This window comes from Elaeis guineensis, chromosome 3, assembly GCF_000442705.2.
Source record: "Elaeis guineensis isolate ETL-2024a chromosome 3, EG11, whole genome shotgun sequence".
Lineage (NCBI taxonomy): Eukaryota > Viridiplantae > Streptophyta > Magnoliopsida > Arecales > Arecaceae > Elaeis > Elaeis guineensis.
In genome coordinates, this window is record NC_025995.2 from 89,001,957 (window position 1) to 89,022,642 (window position 20,686).

The 20,686-nt window shown below is 35.4% G+C and overlaps 1 protein-coding gene across 1 annotated transcript in view; it reads left to right on the forward strand.

Annotated features, from left to right (window-relative positions):
- LOC105041846 (protein OPAQUE1-like) overlaps nt 1–20,686 on the forward strand; it is a 61,640-nt gene that overhangs the window by 20,056 nt on the left and 20,898 nt on the right. The window contains 7 exon segments of the mRNA XM_073253939.1: nt 1,530–1,661; nt 3,787–3,896; nt 10,293–10,353; nt 12,624–12,801; nt 13,534–13,739; nt 16,262–16,381; nt 19,895–19,993. Of these exon segments, the coding sequence (XP_073110040.1) occupies nt 1,530–1,661; nt 3,787–3,896; nt 10,293–10,353; nt 12,624–12,801; nt 13,534–13,739; nt 16,262–16,381; nt 19,895–19,993 (906 nt within the window).

A 20,686-nucleotide genomic window follows, 5' to 3' on the forward strand; every position in this document is an offset into this window, starting at 1 on the left:
ATAAATACAAAAATCCTTGCGTGGACAACTCCGGTGGAATCCATGATCCAGAGTTAAACAAGATATTTTGGAAACTGCACCAGCAAAAGGGAATATTGTGACCATATAGATATGATAAAGTCTGAGGTGCTTTCATGGGACCAGAAATCATTCAGTAACCAGGTTGTGAAGACTAATTCTTCTTCTTCTTTTAATTTGTTTGGAGAATACTCTTAGATAAGTGGTTGGCTGTCATGTTATACAGTGGTAACTGATGCTGCTTTTTCTTGCATTAGTCATATAGCATAAAAAGGACGTGATATCAAGGATTGGTGAAATCCCTTTTATCTTTATGAATCTTCTTATTGAAAAGGTTTTATATGATTTTCAGGGCTTTGATATTCCTTTGACTGCAATAAAGCAATACTTGGTGACTAGATGTTCAGTTCTTGAATCTTGATCTTGTAAAACTTATGTTGGAAAATGGGATTACTTTTCTATTTAATCCCTTGTTGTCCTGCCAGTGCCATTTAAACTTGGATGCACCACCTTCAATGCTTCATACTAGTAAAGAGTGGTGCATAAAGCTTGTGGCAGAATCTATCACAAGTTGTGCTTTATCTGTTTGGTTACTTATTTTTGTTCCTGGGTTTTGGCTAGGTGTTTCAATGTCTACCGTAGTAGGGGCACAACACAAATGGTGCTTCAATTTTTGATCTAGATCTAGGAATGTGGGACCTTATTTCTTTTGACCTTTTGGCTTACAATTTGTGCCTTAATGTGGAATTACTGTTGTTAAATCTTGTCATCCTCCCTCTTTCAGGTTATGTCTAGGAAATGTGGGGCCTTGTTTCCTTTTGTCTCTTTGGTCTACAATTTGTGCATTACTGATGAATTACTTAAACCTTCTCTGATTGCATGAACATAAGCTGCAATTGACAAGTCAGGCCCCCTAACTTGTCAACTAGCCTCATGGTTTCATGCTAGCTCTTTTCTTGCGTGACATTGCCCTTGAGGAGTAATTTAGCACCAACTTGTAGATGGTCAGTATTTGGTTGATGTTTGGTCATAAATATCTGCTCAATCCCTCCAGGGAACATTTTTTGATATAAGGTAGTGCTTTTAATTTTTATGGGAAGAGGATTGGGCGAGATGATGATCTAGGAAATAGCTATGTAGTATCAAGTGTCTTTAGTTGGTTGCTATCTAGTCAAGATGGTTATTGTGTGTAGTTTTGGTTTATTCATCTTAGTAATGGTATCCATGATCATTCCAAAATATTAATCTGAAGTTCTGCAGAATTATCCATTTATGATTACCAGAACTTTTCATATTTTCTGCCGCTGTACATTTAATGCCATGTTAAACTGGATTCTGTGTGCCAAGAATATTTTGCATTTTATTGTTTTTTAAATTTTATGTAATATGTTTTGAGCTTCCATAGATTTTCTTCATTCATCATTCATATTATTGCTTTCACTTATTTAGTTTGTAAGTCTTTTGGTGGTTAATTTTTCTTTTTGACATGTTTCGTCAACTAATCTTCCAAGCAACAACTTCAAGCCCTTATGGAAACACTCAACTCAACAGAGCCTCATTATGTACGCTGTATAAAACCAAGCTCTTTAAACCGTCCTCAAAAGTTCGAGAATCAGAGTGTCTTACATCAATTGCGATGTGGGGTCAGTAGCATTACTTTGGCCTTTTTTTAGTATTATCATATTCAAGGCTTGTTAACTTTGGTACTCGTCTTCCGATGCTCATCTGGAATCTTTTTCTGAAATGTATCTATTTTTTTTTCCATTTTATCTCTTTGATTATGCCTGCAACATATTCTTTTATATATATTGGTGTGTTGTTTTTCTTATATATGCACTTGTTGTCTCAAGGAACAGTAAATATCTACTTGCTGCGGACAAGAAAATTCGGATGCAATCAATAGTTTAGGTATCGGTATTGACACCTGTGCTGGTCACCTGCTGCTGCAACGTGTGCTATGTAGTGTGGCACAAGTGCTGTTCTGCAACAAAGCAAAAATAAATAAAATGAAAACTAAAATTCCATTATAGTTAAAAATATTAGAATGGATTTAACAGGTGTTACGCCGACCCATGAAGGATGCCTGTAATACCTTGGCATGGCCAGCACTTGAAACCAGAAATGCAGAATGTTATCCTGTGTCATTAAGATTTCAAAAATCAGAGCTTATGATGTGCAAATTTGAAGGTTTTGCTTCTGTTCTGTAACTGATCAAGCAAAGTTCCTTGTATAGGGTCTAGCAAGTTTGATATGTTTGCTTTGACATCTGGGGAATTGTTCTCCTGTCACCATACAGTTAACGCGGGATTATTTGCTTTGTCTGCAATAATGATGAAGTCATCGGCAATTCTTGCTGCTTAGTATACATTAGATTATTTCAACAGCTGACATGCATGCAATATCGGTGTTGGGTTCAGTGACTGCGGAGCTATGTAATTTGTTCTCTTGTTTGTTCATCTACTATGTAATTGCATATGTAACATATTCAGCTTATGCATGTTCTCTTTATCAACCATCTGTTTCAACCCTTTGGAGGGAGCGAGATACTACAGAATGTCCAACAATGATACTAGATGTACCATGCTTCATTATTGACCGTGTTCCCTTGTCCCAGTTGTCACTGTTTGCTTTCTGCAGTCATACATGCCTCATGCCTCATTGATTTTTATGCTGCTTTATTTGAGACCCGATTAGTTTTTGTATTTATGCATATCGTCATTCATCACATTTATATCCATGCACTGAAAAAGAAATGGTTTTGAGGTAAAACTGGATATATTATATTGTCCTCGAGTAAATACATCCATGAGAATCAGTGTGTAAAATATTCAAAAGCTGAGTGGGAGCCGTAGAAATAGAAGTCCATAAAGTAGTCTCTATATGATCGGCCACATATGTTACAACCCAGTCTGCTGTACTGTTCGTCTCCCTGTACACGTCGCCTCAAAAGAAATGGCATTTTTGCTTTCTAGATGCACAACATTGACATTTTCTGTTGGTCCATTCTGGAAAACGACAATCTTTTCGATTACATGTCTCTGCACATCGTTTTCTTGTACACTTATCAATGGTGGCCTGCCTCTCCTCCATCTGAGAAGAATATCACTTGTATATACTGTTCAAATATGGGTTGCCTCTATTTCATTTAAGTGGAATGTTGCTTTCTTTATATGATATTGTTTAGTGAACTTTGGATAGAAAGCATATCTGTAATGTTCACATCTCTCAATTCCCTGTTTCTTATGCATTAGATTATAGTACCTAGTAGATCTCAATATCTGATAGCCTATGATTTCCATTTTTCTGGATGAGGTTGCTGTACAAAGACAGAAAAAATAACTTTTATGTATTTATGATGGAACATCATTTCCAGGTGGATAATGCCTTTGTGCTTGGACCTAGGTGCAATATGATCTAATGCCTTATGCTTCTGGTGCCTTTGCAGTCCATCTAAAGACAATCTACCAGCTTTATTCAAAATCAGCTTGTTTCTAGATCATGCTTTAACATATTTAGGTACATCTAAGATGATTAGTAATTGGTCTCAGACTTTGGTATCTTTGTTAAACTGTACTCTTTCCTATTTAAATTTCAGTGTTTTATTTTCCCTGGTTGGAACTTTATTAGCTGTGCATCAGGGTTGATATTTTGCTATGCCATGATTGGATACTTTTTTTGGTTCCATACTCTCTGCATATTTTTCTATTTAGCATTTTTTTTTCTTTGAGTTGCATGGCATATGTGGTCATGGCTTTGGGTTCTATATAGGGTGTCCTGGAGGCTGTTCGGATAAGTCTTGCTGGTTATCCTACTCGAAGGATTTATTCTGAATTTGTCAATCGGTTTGGACTTCTAGCACTGGAGCTCATGGATGGAAGGTGGTTAATTAACTTTTTGTGCAACTTCTTACATGTTTTTTCCTGGATAGTTTTTGTACGCTACCTTTTTTTCAACTGGTCTTTTCTCAGGGGATTTGCTCGCAAAATCTTTTTTGGCAATTGGAAAAGAAAACTTGCTGTTATGGAATTAGATGGTTTCACCTGAAGAAGTAGATACTTAACATTCATACAAGTAGACCTTTTTAAGAATTTATAGTGGTTTGCTATGTATTATGTATATGGCAAGACTGATGTATTAGGATGATCGTTAAAGAAAGGTACATCAACATGGAAAGTGTTCTTTCTTAATAATCAAGTATGCAAACACTGGGATGGATGATTCTGAACTCATTATTCTGCAATTAATGCACTTGAATATCTTGCTTAAGATATTGCCAAGGTGTGGAGTCAATTACCGAGGTTAAAATAAGTTCTGAATATCATCAATAAACTTCCTCATTGGATGAATTAACAAAGAAAACTGAAATAGAAGAAACTGTCAGTGAATTAACTAATTCAGCACATCTGGGCTCATAAAAGAAACGTGCCTATGAATCAACAAAAGTTGGAAATAGCATAACATGGAAAATCCAGTATCAAATGTTTAGTTGGAAAAGAACAGAATATGGAAAAAAAGTTTTCAAAGTGGAAGAGGGATTTCATCATTTGAAGAATGAAAGGAAGAGGACCCCTTGTCACAGACTCACAGCCAAAAAGGAAAAGCTTAAGCGATGGGGTGGAGGAAAACCACCCCTCCCTTCCCCTTGCGGGACTACAACAATGTAAACCTGTTTGTCATGGACTTACAAACTGATAGCTTAAGATTAAGCTTTCAGGCTATGAACCTGTGACATCCTGCATGCATAGGCATTTGGCAAGGTGGTGGTGTTATCGCAAAGGAAAACATCCAAAGGATGAGTTAATATTGTGTAAGAAGACTTGGTCTCATGGTAACTAAATTCTTTATATAGTCAATGTAGGCATTGTTTTGGTTGGTTTTGGTGTGACCTCGTACCTACCATGTGACTCCACATGGAATGCTTTCAAACCTACAAGGCATGGATTCTGATTGTTGGAGATAATGATGCATTGTCGGTGATAGCTTATAACTATTTTTTCCAAATTATTCAACACTACATTTAAGTTGAGAAATTGGTTACTATATGGAGTTAATATAATGTTATCTATTCCTCATGTTGAAGGCTCCATGAAACCATAAATTAATTGTATTGTTAATATTGTCTTGTGCAATAAAATATTTTTTGTCTAGTATGCCATCTCTTTTTCCTTCATTACAAGAATTCTTTGGTTACAGGCTTACCTTTGTATGATTTTTATCATGTTGCATTTCTTTTTTGAACTCACTAGTTGGACTTGGTCCTCACTGAGGTTCTAAAACTTGGTTTTGGAAGTTTGATGTCTATTCCCTTCGGTAGAGTTTTGGGTTGACAGTTTTAACAAATTTGCTTTGAGTTTTGGTAAAAAAGTCAAAAAATAAAATAAAAATAACATAAAGTAATATGATTTATGACATGTTATTTTACATCATTTTATTGTAAGTTGAGTTTTCGAGGATCATAGTTTGTGTAGTTAGAGTAGTGTTAGGCTGAACTAAATTGTACTAAAGCTAAACATATTAAAGTATGAAGATGGTGTACCAATTTATTGAGGATGAGTATCAAATAGAGCCTACTTAATCATAAAATTGATCAATCTAATTAGACAAGAGCATTAAATTAATTTTATTTAACCATTCAATATTGCTTGCAGTTGTGACATAGGTAATGCAAATAACAATGGTTATCATCTCTGTCATGGTTAGTGGGAGTATCTATGGTGATGAAGATGATAATGGGATAGGTCACCACCATGTTTAAAGATGTCATCATATCAGCATGGGTGAGCAATGCTCTTGTTAGAATTGTTGTGGCTGCCCTCTTCAAGTTGCAAAAGTATCAGACATGTATGTTTTGTGAGGGCTGTTTGAACAGTCTGACTCAGAATAAGTCTAGCTTTTGGTCAACCCGATTATGACTGAATATACTTGGTTTCTCAAATGGCGTACATATGTATTGTCCATTTGTGCCCTAGTTGCCTCTAGTGTTGGAACTGAGGCTCTCCTTATCCATGTGTCTCTTGAGCCAGTGAGGGTCATCAATGCCAACGTCAAATGTATGAGCACCATCACTTGCACCAGACCCTTCACCTGCTCCATCATCATCATCACTATCACCAACAACAAAGTTATCTGTGATAACCCGAATCTCAAAGCCACCAGAAAAAAAAGGAAATAAAAAAAAAGAGGTTGAAGACTCCCGCTCGGAGTCTTCTTCTGCATGGTTTCAGTGGATGAGGAAGCCGATTTCGAGGAGGAATCGACCTCCCCTCTACTCTATAAAACCTCCCCTCCCTTTTCCAAAGCCACCTACGGTGAACACCGATCCCCTCCCTCTTTTTTTCCTAGAATTTTTCCGTTGAAGCCGCAGATACCCTCACTGTATTCACCTTGAATCGACGTCGGAGACATTGCCGGAGCTCGAGGTAAGCTCCTCTCCTTCCTTTCCCTCTTCCCTTTCTCCCTTTGACCCAGGGCTCACCGTCGGCCACCGATTTGGCCGGAAAACACCACAAAGAATAATCTCCTGTTTTTTGATATTTTTTTCCCCATGATTTTATGCTGATTGGTCCTTGCCGCCGGCCACCCGTGCATTGTCGCCTTGCCCTGTGACCGTCGGTCACTACTGTCGGACCTCCGATCGTGTCGTCGCACCTCATCGGAGCACGAGCCATTTGGCCCCCCTTGTGTCCTTCCTCTGTTCGGCTAGGAGAAGAAAGAAGAAAAGAAAAGAAAGAAGAAGAAAAGAAAAGAAAAAAAGGGGAAAAAGAGAGAAAAAGGGTTCTCTCTCTTCTCTCTCTCCTCTCTCTAGGATTTTTCTCCCTCTATTCTCTCTCCATCTGATTCACGGACGCTCGTATGAACTTGAGATAAGGTACCCAAAGAAGCTCGCAATCGCTTTCATATTCGTGCAAGATGTCGGACCCCACTCTGGTCATGTCGAATACCCTTAAAATCTCTATTGATTAACCATATGATTGATCTTGGCCTTCATTTCAATCCATACCTCATGATTTCTTGATTGAGTCACCTAGATTTGACCCTTGTATAGAAGATCCTGAATTATCCCAGTATCCGGTCTGCCTATCGAACTGACCACCCGATCTACAGTCTTCTTTCTTTATGATTGAATTAATAAACAAAAATTAATGATGCTTTTAATATGTTAAATAGGTTTGATAAATTCATCTATCAAAGTTTGAAGGATTAGGACGAAAAAGGTAAGTAATCCTGACACTTCTTACTTTTAAAATTATTGACATTTTATCATGAAAAGAATTATTTTATATTTTAATAAAATAAGGATTAAGCATATGCATTGTGAAATTCATGATTCATGGTAAAATCGTGATTTATGAATATTTTAATATGAATAATTTTTTTTATGAAATATGAACTTCATATTTATGAAATGTATGCCTCGTTATGAAAAGAATGATTTCATGATTGTTTTACTATTAACAATTATTTTGGCATCATGAATTTTATGAAATTATCTAGTATCTTGTTTATGCATGATTTAAGAAAATGTGATTTGATAAAATATGATTTTAGAATGCTTATCTCAAGAAACATGAAAAAAAGCTCTCAAATAGCTATGTATGACTCTGCCAGTGGATAATAATAATTGGCATACGACCCTGCCAACGGGTAATAGTAGTTGGTATACGATCCTGCCAACGGGTGATGGTAGTTGGTATATGATTATGGCCCTGTCATGGGTATAATAGTGATCTTAGCATTTAGTCTGAGAGAATTATTAAGAAGCATGATATGGCAAAAGGACAAATGATTTATGACTTTATTGATAAAGTTAATATGATTTATAAATTTATGATTGATGGTAAAATGACATTAGAAACTATGTTTATAAAAATTGCATGATTTATACATATGCAAGAGTATGATTTATTTATGATATACTATTATGAAAGTTTTATATTCTAATGATCATCTTCTTTAAGTGATATATTGATGCATGTATAAACTTATGCTTGATCCAGATAAGACAGTGTAAGGTTTACTTACTGAGCTGGTGTAGCTCATAAGTCATATTTTTTTTTCTTTTTTTGTCTAGAGACTGGACGAATAAGGTTAGGAACGAAGGATGATCCGGGCTTGAGGGTCCATGCTAGCGACCATGGAGATTTTGTAGTCGAATCACAATTTCTGAGATGATTATGGACTTATAGTGAATTATTTATGAATTTTGAGACGTGGATTGGTATTTGATTTTGGATTTAGTCGTTCTGAACCAATTTTGGTTTGTTTGCTTGATGAATAATTGAATTGGATCTTTTATTATACATTGTTTATGATGGATTGAAGCTAATTATGATTGATAGGCTTCATGTTATCGAGGGCGGGTACCCCTTGATAGCATGGCCATGTTATGTCCCAGATTTGGGGCGTGACACTATCCTTTCTTTTGCATATTCTAGTCCAACTAATTTTCAAGTCTTATATCACATGGCACTAGTTCACCATCTCTAGCTTAGCTGGTTCCCACTTGTGATGCCTTATTAAACTACTCATTGTCTCTTTCATCCATTAACTTATTTTTGTTTCCTCTTGTCCATCCAATTGATGGATCGTTATTGTCAAATATCTGGTCCAAATCAACAAATTGAAGTCCATTTTGAGATAGTTCCTGCAGTTTCAGCCCAAAATTCCGAAACCAGCTAAATTGGTCCTGTTTCAAGCCAAAACCAAGCCATCTGCTGTTTCGGTTGGAAAAGACAGATTCTGCCTGGAACTCCAATCCTTGAATTCCTTAAATAATTTTGAACAATTGTGGTGCGCATAGAATGCATTACTATTATGTTGTTGGTAATTTGCTTTTGCTTTTGGTTTCGAAAAGATCTGTTTAGCTAAATTTAGTGGTTTTTTTGTTGACTATATTTGTAACTACGGGTCCTTAAAGAAACCCCTTTTTTTTAAAAAAAAATTTTTTTTGGTTGACTTAAGTTTTACTTTAGCCTCTACCTGATATAGTTTGATCTTCTTATCTCCAAGGTGTTGGCATCCACCAGGTAGTATGGCATATGTTCAAGCTATTGAGCAATCTTTTGATAAATACTAGTAATATTAATAACAATAGCATTTAATGGTTAGTGCCGTCTACTTAGTACTTGATTCGTAATGTGCTGTAATTAACATATTGACATCATTGTTATACATGTATCCTGCCGACCTAAAATCTATGTCCAACCCAACCATCTGCTTGAACCTGTGCTGTGTGCAAGGACCTGCATGAGCGTGGGCCAAATATGTGGTTGTGAAATGCTAAAAGGCCAACATATGATATCATACAAATTACAATGATAAGCAGCCGCATAAACTGCTACATAATGCTGACCACAACAACCCCACTGTGCCCTCCTCTCCAGTCCACACCACCGCCCTCCCCCCCCCCCACCCCACCCCACAACATACCCCTCTAATATGCTTCTGCATAGTGCTTAGTAGACTGTCTTTTTGAATGTAATGTGGTATGATCAGGGGAATGCATTTGCAATTGTGCATACTGCATTTTAAATCACTGCCATAGAGTATTTAAATACTTGTGTATGTGAATGCATGAGTTTGTTCTCATATATTTGCACTTGCCATGTGGTGTTTAAGGGGAATGCTGCATTAATATATATTAATGTATGGATATATATGAGTAGCGTGTTTTTTTTTTTTTTAAATTTTTGCGGGGTGGTGGTGGCTGGTGCAAATGATAGGTGGGTTAGAATGTGTTGCAGACAGCCATTCTTGTAGCTCCAAGCTTGTGCAACACTCATGGTGTACTCCTTGAACTGCATATCAACCTTGTCTGTCATCTTTTTATTGAACCTAGAGCACACTTTTAGTGGTTTATTTAAGTCCTACTTTTTAAATGTTGGGCTCAAGTCACCAGTCAAGTGTGAACAACAAGGTCATTATTGCTTAAGTACTTCAAACTTTTTAATCGAGGGTAAGCTACCCTAAGGTCCTAAGATTATGCAAAGAATGAACCCTCCAGTTATATTCTGCTATCCCCTTGACTATTTGTGCATCGCTAATGAATTATAAACTGTAGGCTTTTCCACTGGCTTCTTTTAATGTGTTAGGCAAATTTTTTAGCTAACGGTTCCTATTGGCACCTTCTCTAGTACTTATGGTTGTGTACACCATATTTTGGCAGGATTGCTGCTCAGAGACTAATGGTCTATATCATCTTTTTGACATTTTGTGGTCTTCCCAGATTTTGCAGTTTTATGTTCTAAGATCATTTAGTCTTATTTGTTTGGCAGTTACGATGAAAAAGTTCTGACTGAGAGAATCCTCCAAAAGATGAAGCTCGATAACTTCCAGGTGTTCTGCTGCACTGTCATGAAAATCTTTTCAATGATTTTTCTTTTTTTTTTGCATATTCTGTGATCAGATTGACAAAGTGTTTCTTTCTCTTCGGGCTTTCTGCAAATATACCCATGCAAATATAGCTTTATATTTACCTTCTGAAAATCACCATTTGTATATATACCTCTCAAATCATCTCATTTTTTTGAATGGATACCTTCCCATTAGATTTTTAGATGACAGTGTTAATAAATAACTTTTTTACATATAAGACCTTATTACCCCTTTGTGTTGATACCCCTGAAAAAGCATATAAAAGTTAAACTCTTTTCATTGCAAACTAAATGCTAAATTATTTTAGAGGTATTAATGTAAAAAGGTAATAGTCTCAAATGATAGTCAAAACAGTTTTTTATTAACATCATTAGCTAAAAATGTAATGGATGAGCATTGATGCGAAAACAAGATGATTTGGGTGGTATATATGCAAGTAATGATTTTTGGAGGTATTAATGTCCAACTCTTTTCATTGCAAACTAAATGCTAAAATTTTTTAGAGGTATTAACTTAAAAAGATAATAGTCTCAAATGATACTCAAAATGGTTATTTATTAACATCATTAGCTAAAAATCTAATAGATGAGCATTGATGCGAAATTAAGATGATTTGGGTGGTATATATGCAAGTAATGATTTTTGGAGGGCAAATATGTGAGAAGCCATGTTTGCAAGGGTGCATATATTCAAAAACCCCTTTTCATATCCTCTGCTCTTTATATGATTTACTTATTTTAATTTTAAAGATTAACAAGGAAGTAATATTGAAGAAAAAGATTAATAAGGAAGTCAATAATTCAGAAAGATAATGTCTGCAAGTATGATAATTTAAAAGCTAAATTTGGGTATTCGTGAAGCTGCATATGTGAATAAGTTATCTTTTCTGCTTGTCAACTATTGCAAAGGTGAACATTATATTGAGTGCAATGATTAGATTTGATGAATTTCTCCAAAAAAAAAATTCCAAACACCATAGTGATAACTGCTCATTACATGACTTGCTGATAAAGCTTTTCAGTTAAACATTGTATATGCATGTTGTCCCAAGTTCTATAACTCAAGCATCCCTTTCATTTTTCTTGTAATGTGCTCGTGTGCCCTCAATGCCAGAATTGCCTTTTAACTCAAAATATTTACCTTTTACTTCTTCGATATTGTTCTTTGACTCAATGGACACCGAATTTTTCCTTTTCAATCTCAGTGAAATGGAAGCAGACCTGAAACTTTTTAATTTGCTTGCCTTTTAACTCTCCTACAATATTGCAAGAATGTTGCAAATGAGGCAGTTAGGAACGTGCATGAACTCCACTATGACAATGCACAAATTTTGTGAAAACTCACCACCTTGCAAGAATGTTGCAAACAAGTCTGTTACAAACCCTTCCTGAACTCCACTATTGAAATGCTCAAACTTTGTGAGAATTAATTTATTGGTGTGGGAAGTCCTATATATTGATTGATAGACAAAACAGAAAGATCTGACTTTCAATGGGAAATGCAGAAATAATTAAAGTTGGGTAGTTCAAATTTGAAGTTGTTGCTTTTAAGTTGTACTGGACATTGACCAGCTTTTTTGATTTGTATTTATATATGGGTAAGGTGAAGGGTTGATGTTAGTTTGACAGCCAGTGATGGAAGCTTGGAGAAACTTGAGGAGTGTGAAATGTTAGGGCATTGGAAAAACTTGGAATAACATTAGGGATGGCCCTAAATTGTAATACTTGGCGCATGAAGATGCATAAAGCTGACCCCAAATAGTTGGGAAAGGCTTGATGATTATGAGATTATGGAAGAAGGTACATATGACTATATGAGTAGGGAAAAGAAGAGTACATTTTAATTCTGTGAGACTAAGTGAAAATAAATAATTAACCAAAGACTAAACTGTAAGTTTTCTGCATCATAGAAACTCGAAAATCTTATTAGATGTATAAGAAATTAAAGGAGACAGCTCCAAGTTTGATATTAACTAGTTTATTGATGTGAGAAATCATATAAATTAGTCAGAGAAGCTATTCTTTTGAATGATGGACAAAACAGAAATATTCACATTTGAAGGGATTGCAGCCGTAATCATAGTTAGGCAAGACCGTGAGAAGACAGCAGAAGGCCATTCCAAATATCCTTTGTTGCTAGTTGTTATACTAACTGGATTATCACATTTTATTTATGCACTCATTTACCAGCTTATTAGTAATTGAGTACCAAATTCTGTTTTACTTTTGCAGTTAGGCAGAACTAAAGTTTTCCTGAGGGCTGGTCAAATTGCAGCTTTGGATTCTCGGCGTAATGAGGTTTTGAATAATTCTGCAAGGTTTATTCAGGGTTGTTTCCGAACATTTATTGCTCGCAGAGCATTTATTGCAACTAGGGAGGCTGCAGTTACTCTCCAAGCATATTGTAGGGGTATGTTATCTTTATCTGTCTTTCCAATTTTGCCTCTTAGTAGCTCTATATGAGTACTTATGGTGCACAAAATATTCCTGTGATATTTATATCTTGTTTGACTGTCTTACACTGTTCATTTCTAAACTGTCTTGTAATGCTATTGAAATGGCAAACTCGTAGACATGTCATATTAGTACATCTTGTATAATCTTGTAAGTTTAACAGTCTATTTTATGCTAGCAAGATGTCAAGGTGTATGCAGGGGCAACTGTGTATTGTGCTTTTTCAGATTTATTATGTAAAAGAATGGCTCGAAGTTTTAGTGATCCATGTGACTTTTCCTTCGCATAATTTTTCTACTTGCCATTTCTATACTGAAAAATGAAGTAGAGAGCTAATAGTGCAAACATGTTGAGGAAACATAATTCTTATGTTTACAAAAAAAAGGATTTTCTATTTCAAATGTAGTTTATCAAGTTCATCTAGAATTTTTGATTATTTTGTCGGCATATTTTTTTTTCAAGTGCTTGTCATATGTTCTATGGTCATGTTTTGCTTTGCAGCTGTCCTTAGTTGTTTTCAGAAGGGTTTGTGGATATGAAATGATAGTCCCAGCAATCATATTTCTAATATTGCTGATATGTTCCTTTTCTTTCTGATGAAGTGATTGCTGAGTGAATAACGCTCATATGACTTGTTGTGACATGATTTTATTACCTTTGCTTGAAAACATTCTGCTCTTTTCTGCAGGCTGTTTGGCACGAAGTATATATGAAATTAAAAAACAAACAGCAGCAGCCATGTTAATTCAGAGACATGTAAGAAGGTGGCTGTTACGCTGTGCCTTCATGCAGGTTTACTCAGCAGCTGTTGTTATTCAGTCTGGCATCCGAGGTTTTCTCATTCGCCAAAGATTCATCTGCATAAAGGAGCACAGAGCTGCCATGCTGATCCAGGTTTTCTTGCTTGCTGAATGAAACTTGTGCTTTTCCCTTTCTTATTCTTTTTCCATAATTATGTCATTGCTTTCCATATTTTAAGTCACTAACTGATTCACCTTAATGCTTTATGCATGAAGGTGACATGTGTTGGCTTTTCCACATAGGTTTCACAAGTTATGTTCTCAATAGGGGTTATCTACATTATGTTGCAAATAATCACCGATTCTACCATCTCTTTGTTTCATTATTTATTAAATTATATGACCTGTGTACAGTGGTTATAACTTGCTTTACTAGTTAAGATACCATATATTAGAACTCTGGTATTGATACTAGATAGGTGTTTACATAAATATGGGTTTTAAATTTGACAGTTCACTTGCAGTTTGATTACATATTATGAGCATGTGAAATGACAATGAGCCAGATGTACGTGCTGAGTTTTGTACTAGTTCTTTGGTAGATGAGCCTTAGTTCCAAAATTTAATAACATGTCATCCCAGACATGATGTATGAGCCCTCCCATGTTTGCAACTTACTTGTAAATTTCTTCAATCAGGCAGTTTGAACACCTTGCTTTGTCTTCTAATGTGGTTTGCTTGCTGTTTGACATTTGAAGCACCGAAGATGAAATTGGAAGTTTCAGTTTTGGCTACAATCAATTAGAAACTGGGACTGGTTTTGGTGTTTAGCTGGAAGTTGAATTATGGGCCCAAGTTAAGCCTATGGGGCTACAAATTCTAATTCTCTGGTCATTAATTTATATTTCTAGTTGTCTGGGAGCATTTTATATATTAAATTTTTGGATGTGAAGATTTGAAAAGCATTACAAAGCTAGAGGAAAGCAAATTTTGACCATAAGATTGGTGTAAAGCTTAATTATCGTGGGCATGGAGGTAGCAATTGTTAATTCCAACTTCACATATTTTTTTGCTATAGTTTTATCTTTTTGTTACTTGAACTAATATTTTTTATTTTTTTCAATTTTTTTCTGTTTAGAGCGCTGATCACAGAAACTACTGAAACTGTCAAAACTGATATACATTTTTTCTGGTCACAACCAGAAACAAAAGCAAGTTTCTGGGCTTTGGTTAAACTGGCACTTTGAAGCTATGGTTTTATCTTTGTTTTTTAATCTGGAAAAAGGGGTAGCTTTGCTCTTTTTTTAACATTTAATGCTACATCATTTACTATGTTCATTGACAACATGTGCTTGAATGTAAATCAACTCCTGCCTTTTGCTTATTTATACTATATATAAATAGGATGTTTGGATTTGAGAAATTTTCCATTCTGATCCTGCCTGTCATTTTTCTTCCAAAAATACCCCTCCACCTCTTTTACAATACTAACCATATCCTGTTTAAATTTGAATGTATAAAAATCAAATAATCAAAATCCTGGCTTTTAAAAATGAGAAATCCCATTTTCTCCTTAAGAGTTCTATATAATCTCAAATTCTATATTTATTTTTCTTCTAAAATGTGTATTGCACTTTGATTGCTTGTACATAATAAGGAAAGAGTAGAAAACCATGTCAGAAATGCATTCATCATTATGGAATAGTTGCAATTTAGTGTATTCTTCATAAGCTTTTTTTTTTTTTGTATATTTTTATCTTTTTAAACTTTTCTTTGAGTATTGATAAATCTTATGTACAAGATATGTCTCATGTTGATTATGTGCTATATATCATAGTGAAGTTCAACTTTAGAACTGTAGTTGGTTCTTTTTGTCTGGTGCCATGTTGTAGTTGTTTTTTTTTGCTGTCAGAATTAAAATGAGGGTTCCTTTACCTCATGTGACAGATGGCTGCTAATGGTGCTGTAGGAATTAGCCTCTTGCATATGTTATTTGAGGACCTTTACCTGCAAATGCAATGAACGCATATATATCTTTTAAGGATTGCAGTTAATATTGGCTTGTTATGAGAAAAAGAATTTGGGACCATATTTTGGTTGATAATACTCGTAACTCAGTTAGTTTTAACTTTTTTTTCTTGTAAAAGAAGTGACCATGTGGAGAGAGGCAAAGACATGGTGCTTTATGATATTAAAAGCTTATTTTAAAACTTCTCATTTGTGGAATAACGAATGTTGCAGCAAGGACATTTATATGGTAATTAATTAACCAGTCCCAATGCTAATTCTATATCCCAACCAGTTCAAAATTTGTTGTTACTTACTAGTAATTCAACATGTCACTTCCTTAATTGTGTTTTCATGGTGAAGAGTTTTTTCTCATGCATTAGAGATTGGTACTGTTGATCTTCTTGCTTAGTAATCCGAATTTCTGGATTCTTTGTATAGGGGTTTTCTTCTTGATTTACAATTAGTTGATGAAACTAATATGAATCCCAATGAGCCTTTTAGCTGTTTGCGCAAGCTATTGAAGCTGGTTACGTCTTGTTAGTTTCATTTTTGTTGCAGCAATTGCATCAATCCTTGATAAAAGTCCTCTTTTCTTTTCTTCTTTGTGCGCATGCTTGTGCTTGTCTGTGGTCTGATGAACTTGTTGATATCTTTTGTGTGATATAGTCATGGTGGAGAATGTGGAAGGCATGCATGGTTTTCCGGCAACACCGTTGTGCTGCAGTATCTTTACAATGTGCTTGGAGACAGAAAATGGCAAGAAGAGAACTTCGGAAGCTTAAATTGGTATGAATTCCTGACAATTCTGGTGATTCAGAAGTTATCTTTAATTGCTGATAAGTACACAAATTTGTTGCTACAAAATTAAGTTATAGATGTATACATATGTTACAACCATATAACTTACAAGTGCATATATCATATATATATGCACATTTTTTTTTGTATGAGATAATAGGGGAAGTAAAAGGTGACTCCCATACTATTAGAATCACTCCTGACGTGCTGATATTTCTCAGCACTTGTTTTCTCAGAAAGAGTGAGGTAGATTTGATGGTGTCAGGAGGGATGATATGATAAATGTGAAAAGTTCAACATTTAGTATGAAATTTGAGTGGGATAGTGTTGTGTGTGGGTTTGGAGGAAGGAATGACAAAACATAGCATGCTTCAAGCTACTAAAAGGAGAGGCATTGCTCCACCTTATGCTTATATTTCTTCACTATACTTTTCTTAGTGATTTTTGAGGAAAATTGTGTTGCCTATGTGGATGGAAGAACAATGGGGATCAGAGCAAGTTTGAATAAGGAGACATGAGAAGGGCTCTCTCCCATGAGGTGGAGCTCAAACTTGGACAATTTCCAGCAATATGATTTAGTATATGATCAGAAATTGTTCTTGATGGCAAGAACCCTTAGAAATATTATCCGACTAAGGTGGAGGTTGCACTTGGACAATTTTCAGCAATTTGATTTAGTACATGATCTGAAATTGTTCTTGATTGTAAGAACCCTTGGAAATATTGTTGTGTACTCGGACCATCAAGCACTAATATCAGGAGAAGTGGGAATGCAAACCTGTGAAAGTGGGCATTCCTCCCTTATCATGCATAAGGCAAGGAAGTGCAGAATTGTGGCTGATGCACTAAGCAGAAGCCCTTGATACTGTATTCTTATGTATATGACAGGAAGTAGCAGCTTCATGGAAATTTTGAACTGTGCATTCATCAACCATTTAAGCCCTCGTGAAGGGTTCTTAAGATGATACATTGATATTCTATCAAAAAACAAAAGAAGATACGTTGATACATATTTCTTTGAATTTCCTTGATATTTCTTTCCCATGATCAAGGCATTACATTGAAGTTTTTTTTCCCTCCAGTGGGGGCATCATTTAATCTTTGCAGATTTATAAGTCTGATTGCATATGATCTCTTTTGAATTTTTTTCCTTTTCACATTCCATTTTTTGTGCTTATATATATATATATATAGAGAGAGAGAGAGAGAGGGCGGGGGGGGGGGGGGTGCTAGAATTAGGTTGATCAGATTTGGACTCAGATCTGGTCAGGTCAAAACTCTATAATAGGGGTCCTATATCAATGATTCAAGCCATTAAATATGATCTAATACTTCGAACTTCTGACACATAAAAAAGATATAATTTGGACACGCCTAACCTATGCATGAAGTAGTCAAAACTTAGACAGTCTAAATAAAATTGAATTAGATGTTTTTTTTTTTTATCACTTAATGCATAGGCTAAGGGTTTTCAAATCATATGATTTCTGATGTGCATATAGTTTTGAGGTAGTAGATCACATTCAACGGCTTGGATCATTGATGTAGGACTCCCATTGTCTAGTTTTGACCTAATCGGATTTGAGGTCAAATCCGGTCGACCTTACTCAAGTCTACTACCCTCCCCCCCCCACACACACGTACATCTATCCATCCATGTACATATTTGATTTTTGTATTTGATTTTTGAGTTCGGTTGGGTGGGGTGTTCTAGTTTTTGCTTGCCAATACTAGAGAATATGCCTATAACAGCCTATGAGAGGTTTATTGTAGTTCTGGGATTTACAAAATGAAAATGATAACTGCTTTAGCATTTCCATAACCATATGATTGTGGCTATGAGTAGTTTGAATATTGATAGATGTTCATGCTATTATCATCAAACCTAAAACCATATGTTTTGAATAAACTTTGATTACTTGGCAATCGTTATCTATAATTTATGATTAGTATACCATGATTAGGGTTGTAAGTTCCAGTGGCATAGTTCCTGTTCGTGTCAGGCAATCTGCTTCTTTTTGTGTTGCTTGTTGGCTATGATGCATGATATTTTTCATATAATTAATTTCTATTCCAGTGCAAGATCTGAAAGGCTTTCCATTACTAACAATTCTATAGAAGGCCATCTAAATTTTTACCATGCTACTTTTTGAGAAATTCCTTTTATATACATCTGTGCTACAACCAGTAAGCACATAGATGTTAGTATATACTTTATGTATGGGGTGCATACTAATACTATATAAAACTCACCAAACTGAACCTCCCTCTGCTTGATTTTTCTTGAGAGGACTTCATGTGTTTTGACTAAGTACTTGATGTGCAAATTCTTGCTATTTCGTTTTCCTGGCAAGCAAAGTTATGATCAATAACTTCAGTGTCCTGAGTGCTTGGTCTAAGTTTGGCCTTTCATTATCATGTTAATTACCCACTTGATTCTGAGAAGACATTTTATTGGTTTTAATTCTTGAAACATTTTGGAGATTCTTCAGATTCTTTAGTCTGGACCGTGCGTATTTATTTTACTTCTTGTCTCTGTACTATGGTATCATTTGATTTCCGACAAGTTTCATGGCATACAACATATTAACAAGCGTCTCCAGCCTGTTATTTCCTTGAATATTTTTTGTTTTTTGGATTTTCAAAACCATCCAGATGATATACTATTAACATAAGAAAAATCAGATCAAATATAAACATATGTTTTTAATATAACCAAGATGTTTTTATTATATTATTACTATTGTTTTGTAATATTTGGACAATAATAATATATAGCTTGTTACTAGTGATCTAGTGTGGGTACTGTATATTGGAAATGTTGTCTTGACTTCTGACTCTGTCTCGTAAGATGTGCCTTGTGGATGGATGCAATACCCTATTACTGAACCTTGTCATCTTCCCTTTTGTATTAAAATTTTCCAAGTGAAATCTCTGAGTATTGCTATATGATTAGATGAACTTAAATTGTGATCTGCAGTTAGTCAAACTATGTCCAATAACTCATGACCAGTAGGGTGGACATAGGGTGGACAAGTTGAGGAAAATCTTTCCAGTATGCCCAGAAAACTAAGCTATCTCATTCACTACAATTATCTCTATTTTATCAAATGGTAATATTTTTGTAAGGAGTGTAATGGCGGGACATAATTAATTTAATATTTTGTGTAATTTGTTTCTGACATTTCTTGGAATACGGAGTCATCATGATCTAGTCATTTTTAGGCTAACATTCACTTAAAGTATATAAAAAAACAGATTTGGTACTCATTTTCATATGTCACTGAAGTTTTCTGATCGTCAAGTGCAGATTGTAATTTCTTTTTATTTTTTCTCTGTTTTCATGAAATCATATTTTCTATTCAGTTGTTCTCTTAATGAATTACAGTTTGGTTCATTTTTCCCTATATGACATGCATGGTTTCATTCAGCCTTGCATTTTGCTTTATTTTTCTCATTGTGATGATGATAATTTTAAGTTCTCCCTCTGAAATTCTGTAGGCTGCAAATGAAGCTGGTGCGCTGCGGGAAGCAAAGAATAAACTTGAGAAAAGACTAGAAGATCTTACTTGGCGCCTGACTTTAGAAAAGAGGCTGCGGGTGAACTTTTTGCATCAGACTATCTTGTTTGGTGTTTATAATTACTTCATGTTCCAATTAGATTAATTGGTTCTTATGAATATTTTTCTTCTCTTTTACTTGCTTATATTCCAACCTTGCATGCACTCATCTAAGTTAACTACTTATGGTTAGTTGGGAGTATTACCAAAATACAGATGTAGAATGATTTGATTAATTAGATGTGACAGCTGCTTCAAAATTTCTAGAGAAAGTCGCAAGCATTCCTTCGACTTCCTCCTCTTTGACATACTGATACCTTAGACTATTTACGTGTAAAACATGTTTAATAGGGCTGCTGGACATAATGAATTTGAATGATACGTGCACTTTCTGTAGACTTACCAATTTGTTTAGTATTATGCAAAGTTTTAAATCCTGTGGGATGGGGCTGTCCTGCTTTTCCCATGGAACGGGATGTGCCGCCATCCCGTCCTGTCCCGACACTTGGGACAGAAGATGTTCCAAAGTGTCCTAATTTGGGATGTTGGAACGCTAGTGGGATGGCCCTGTCCCGATACATGGGATGGTACCCTGTCCCGGTGTCCTATTGGACGTTCCGCTGGGTACTGAATCTTTGGTGTTATGAAATCTACAAATATATATTTTGGGATGGATTTGGATTGTTCGAGTTGGAATATGCTATGCATATCATGGCGTTTGGATTGGGGATTT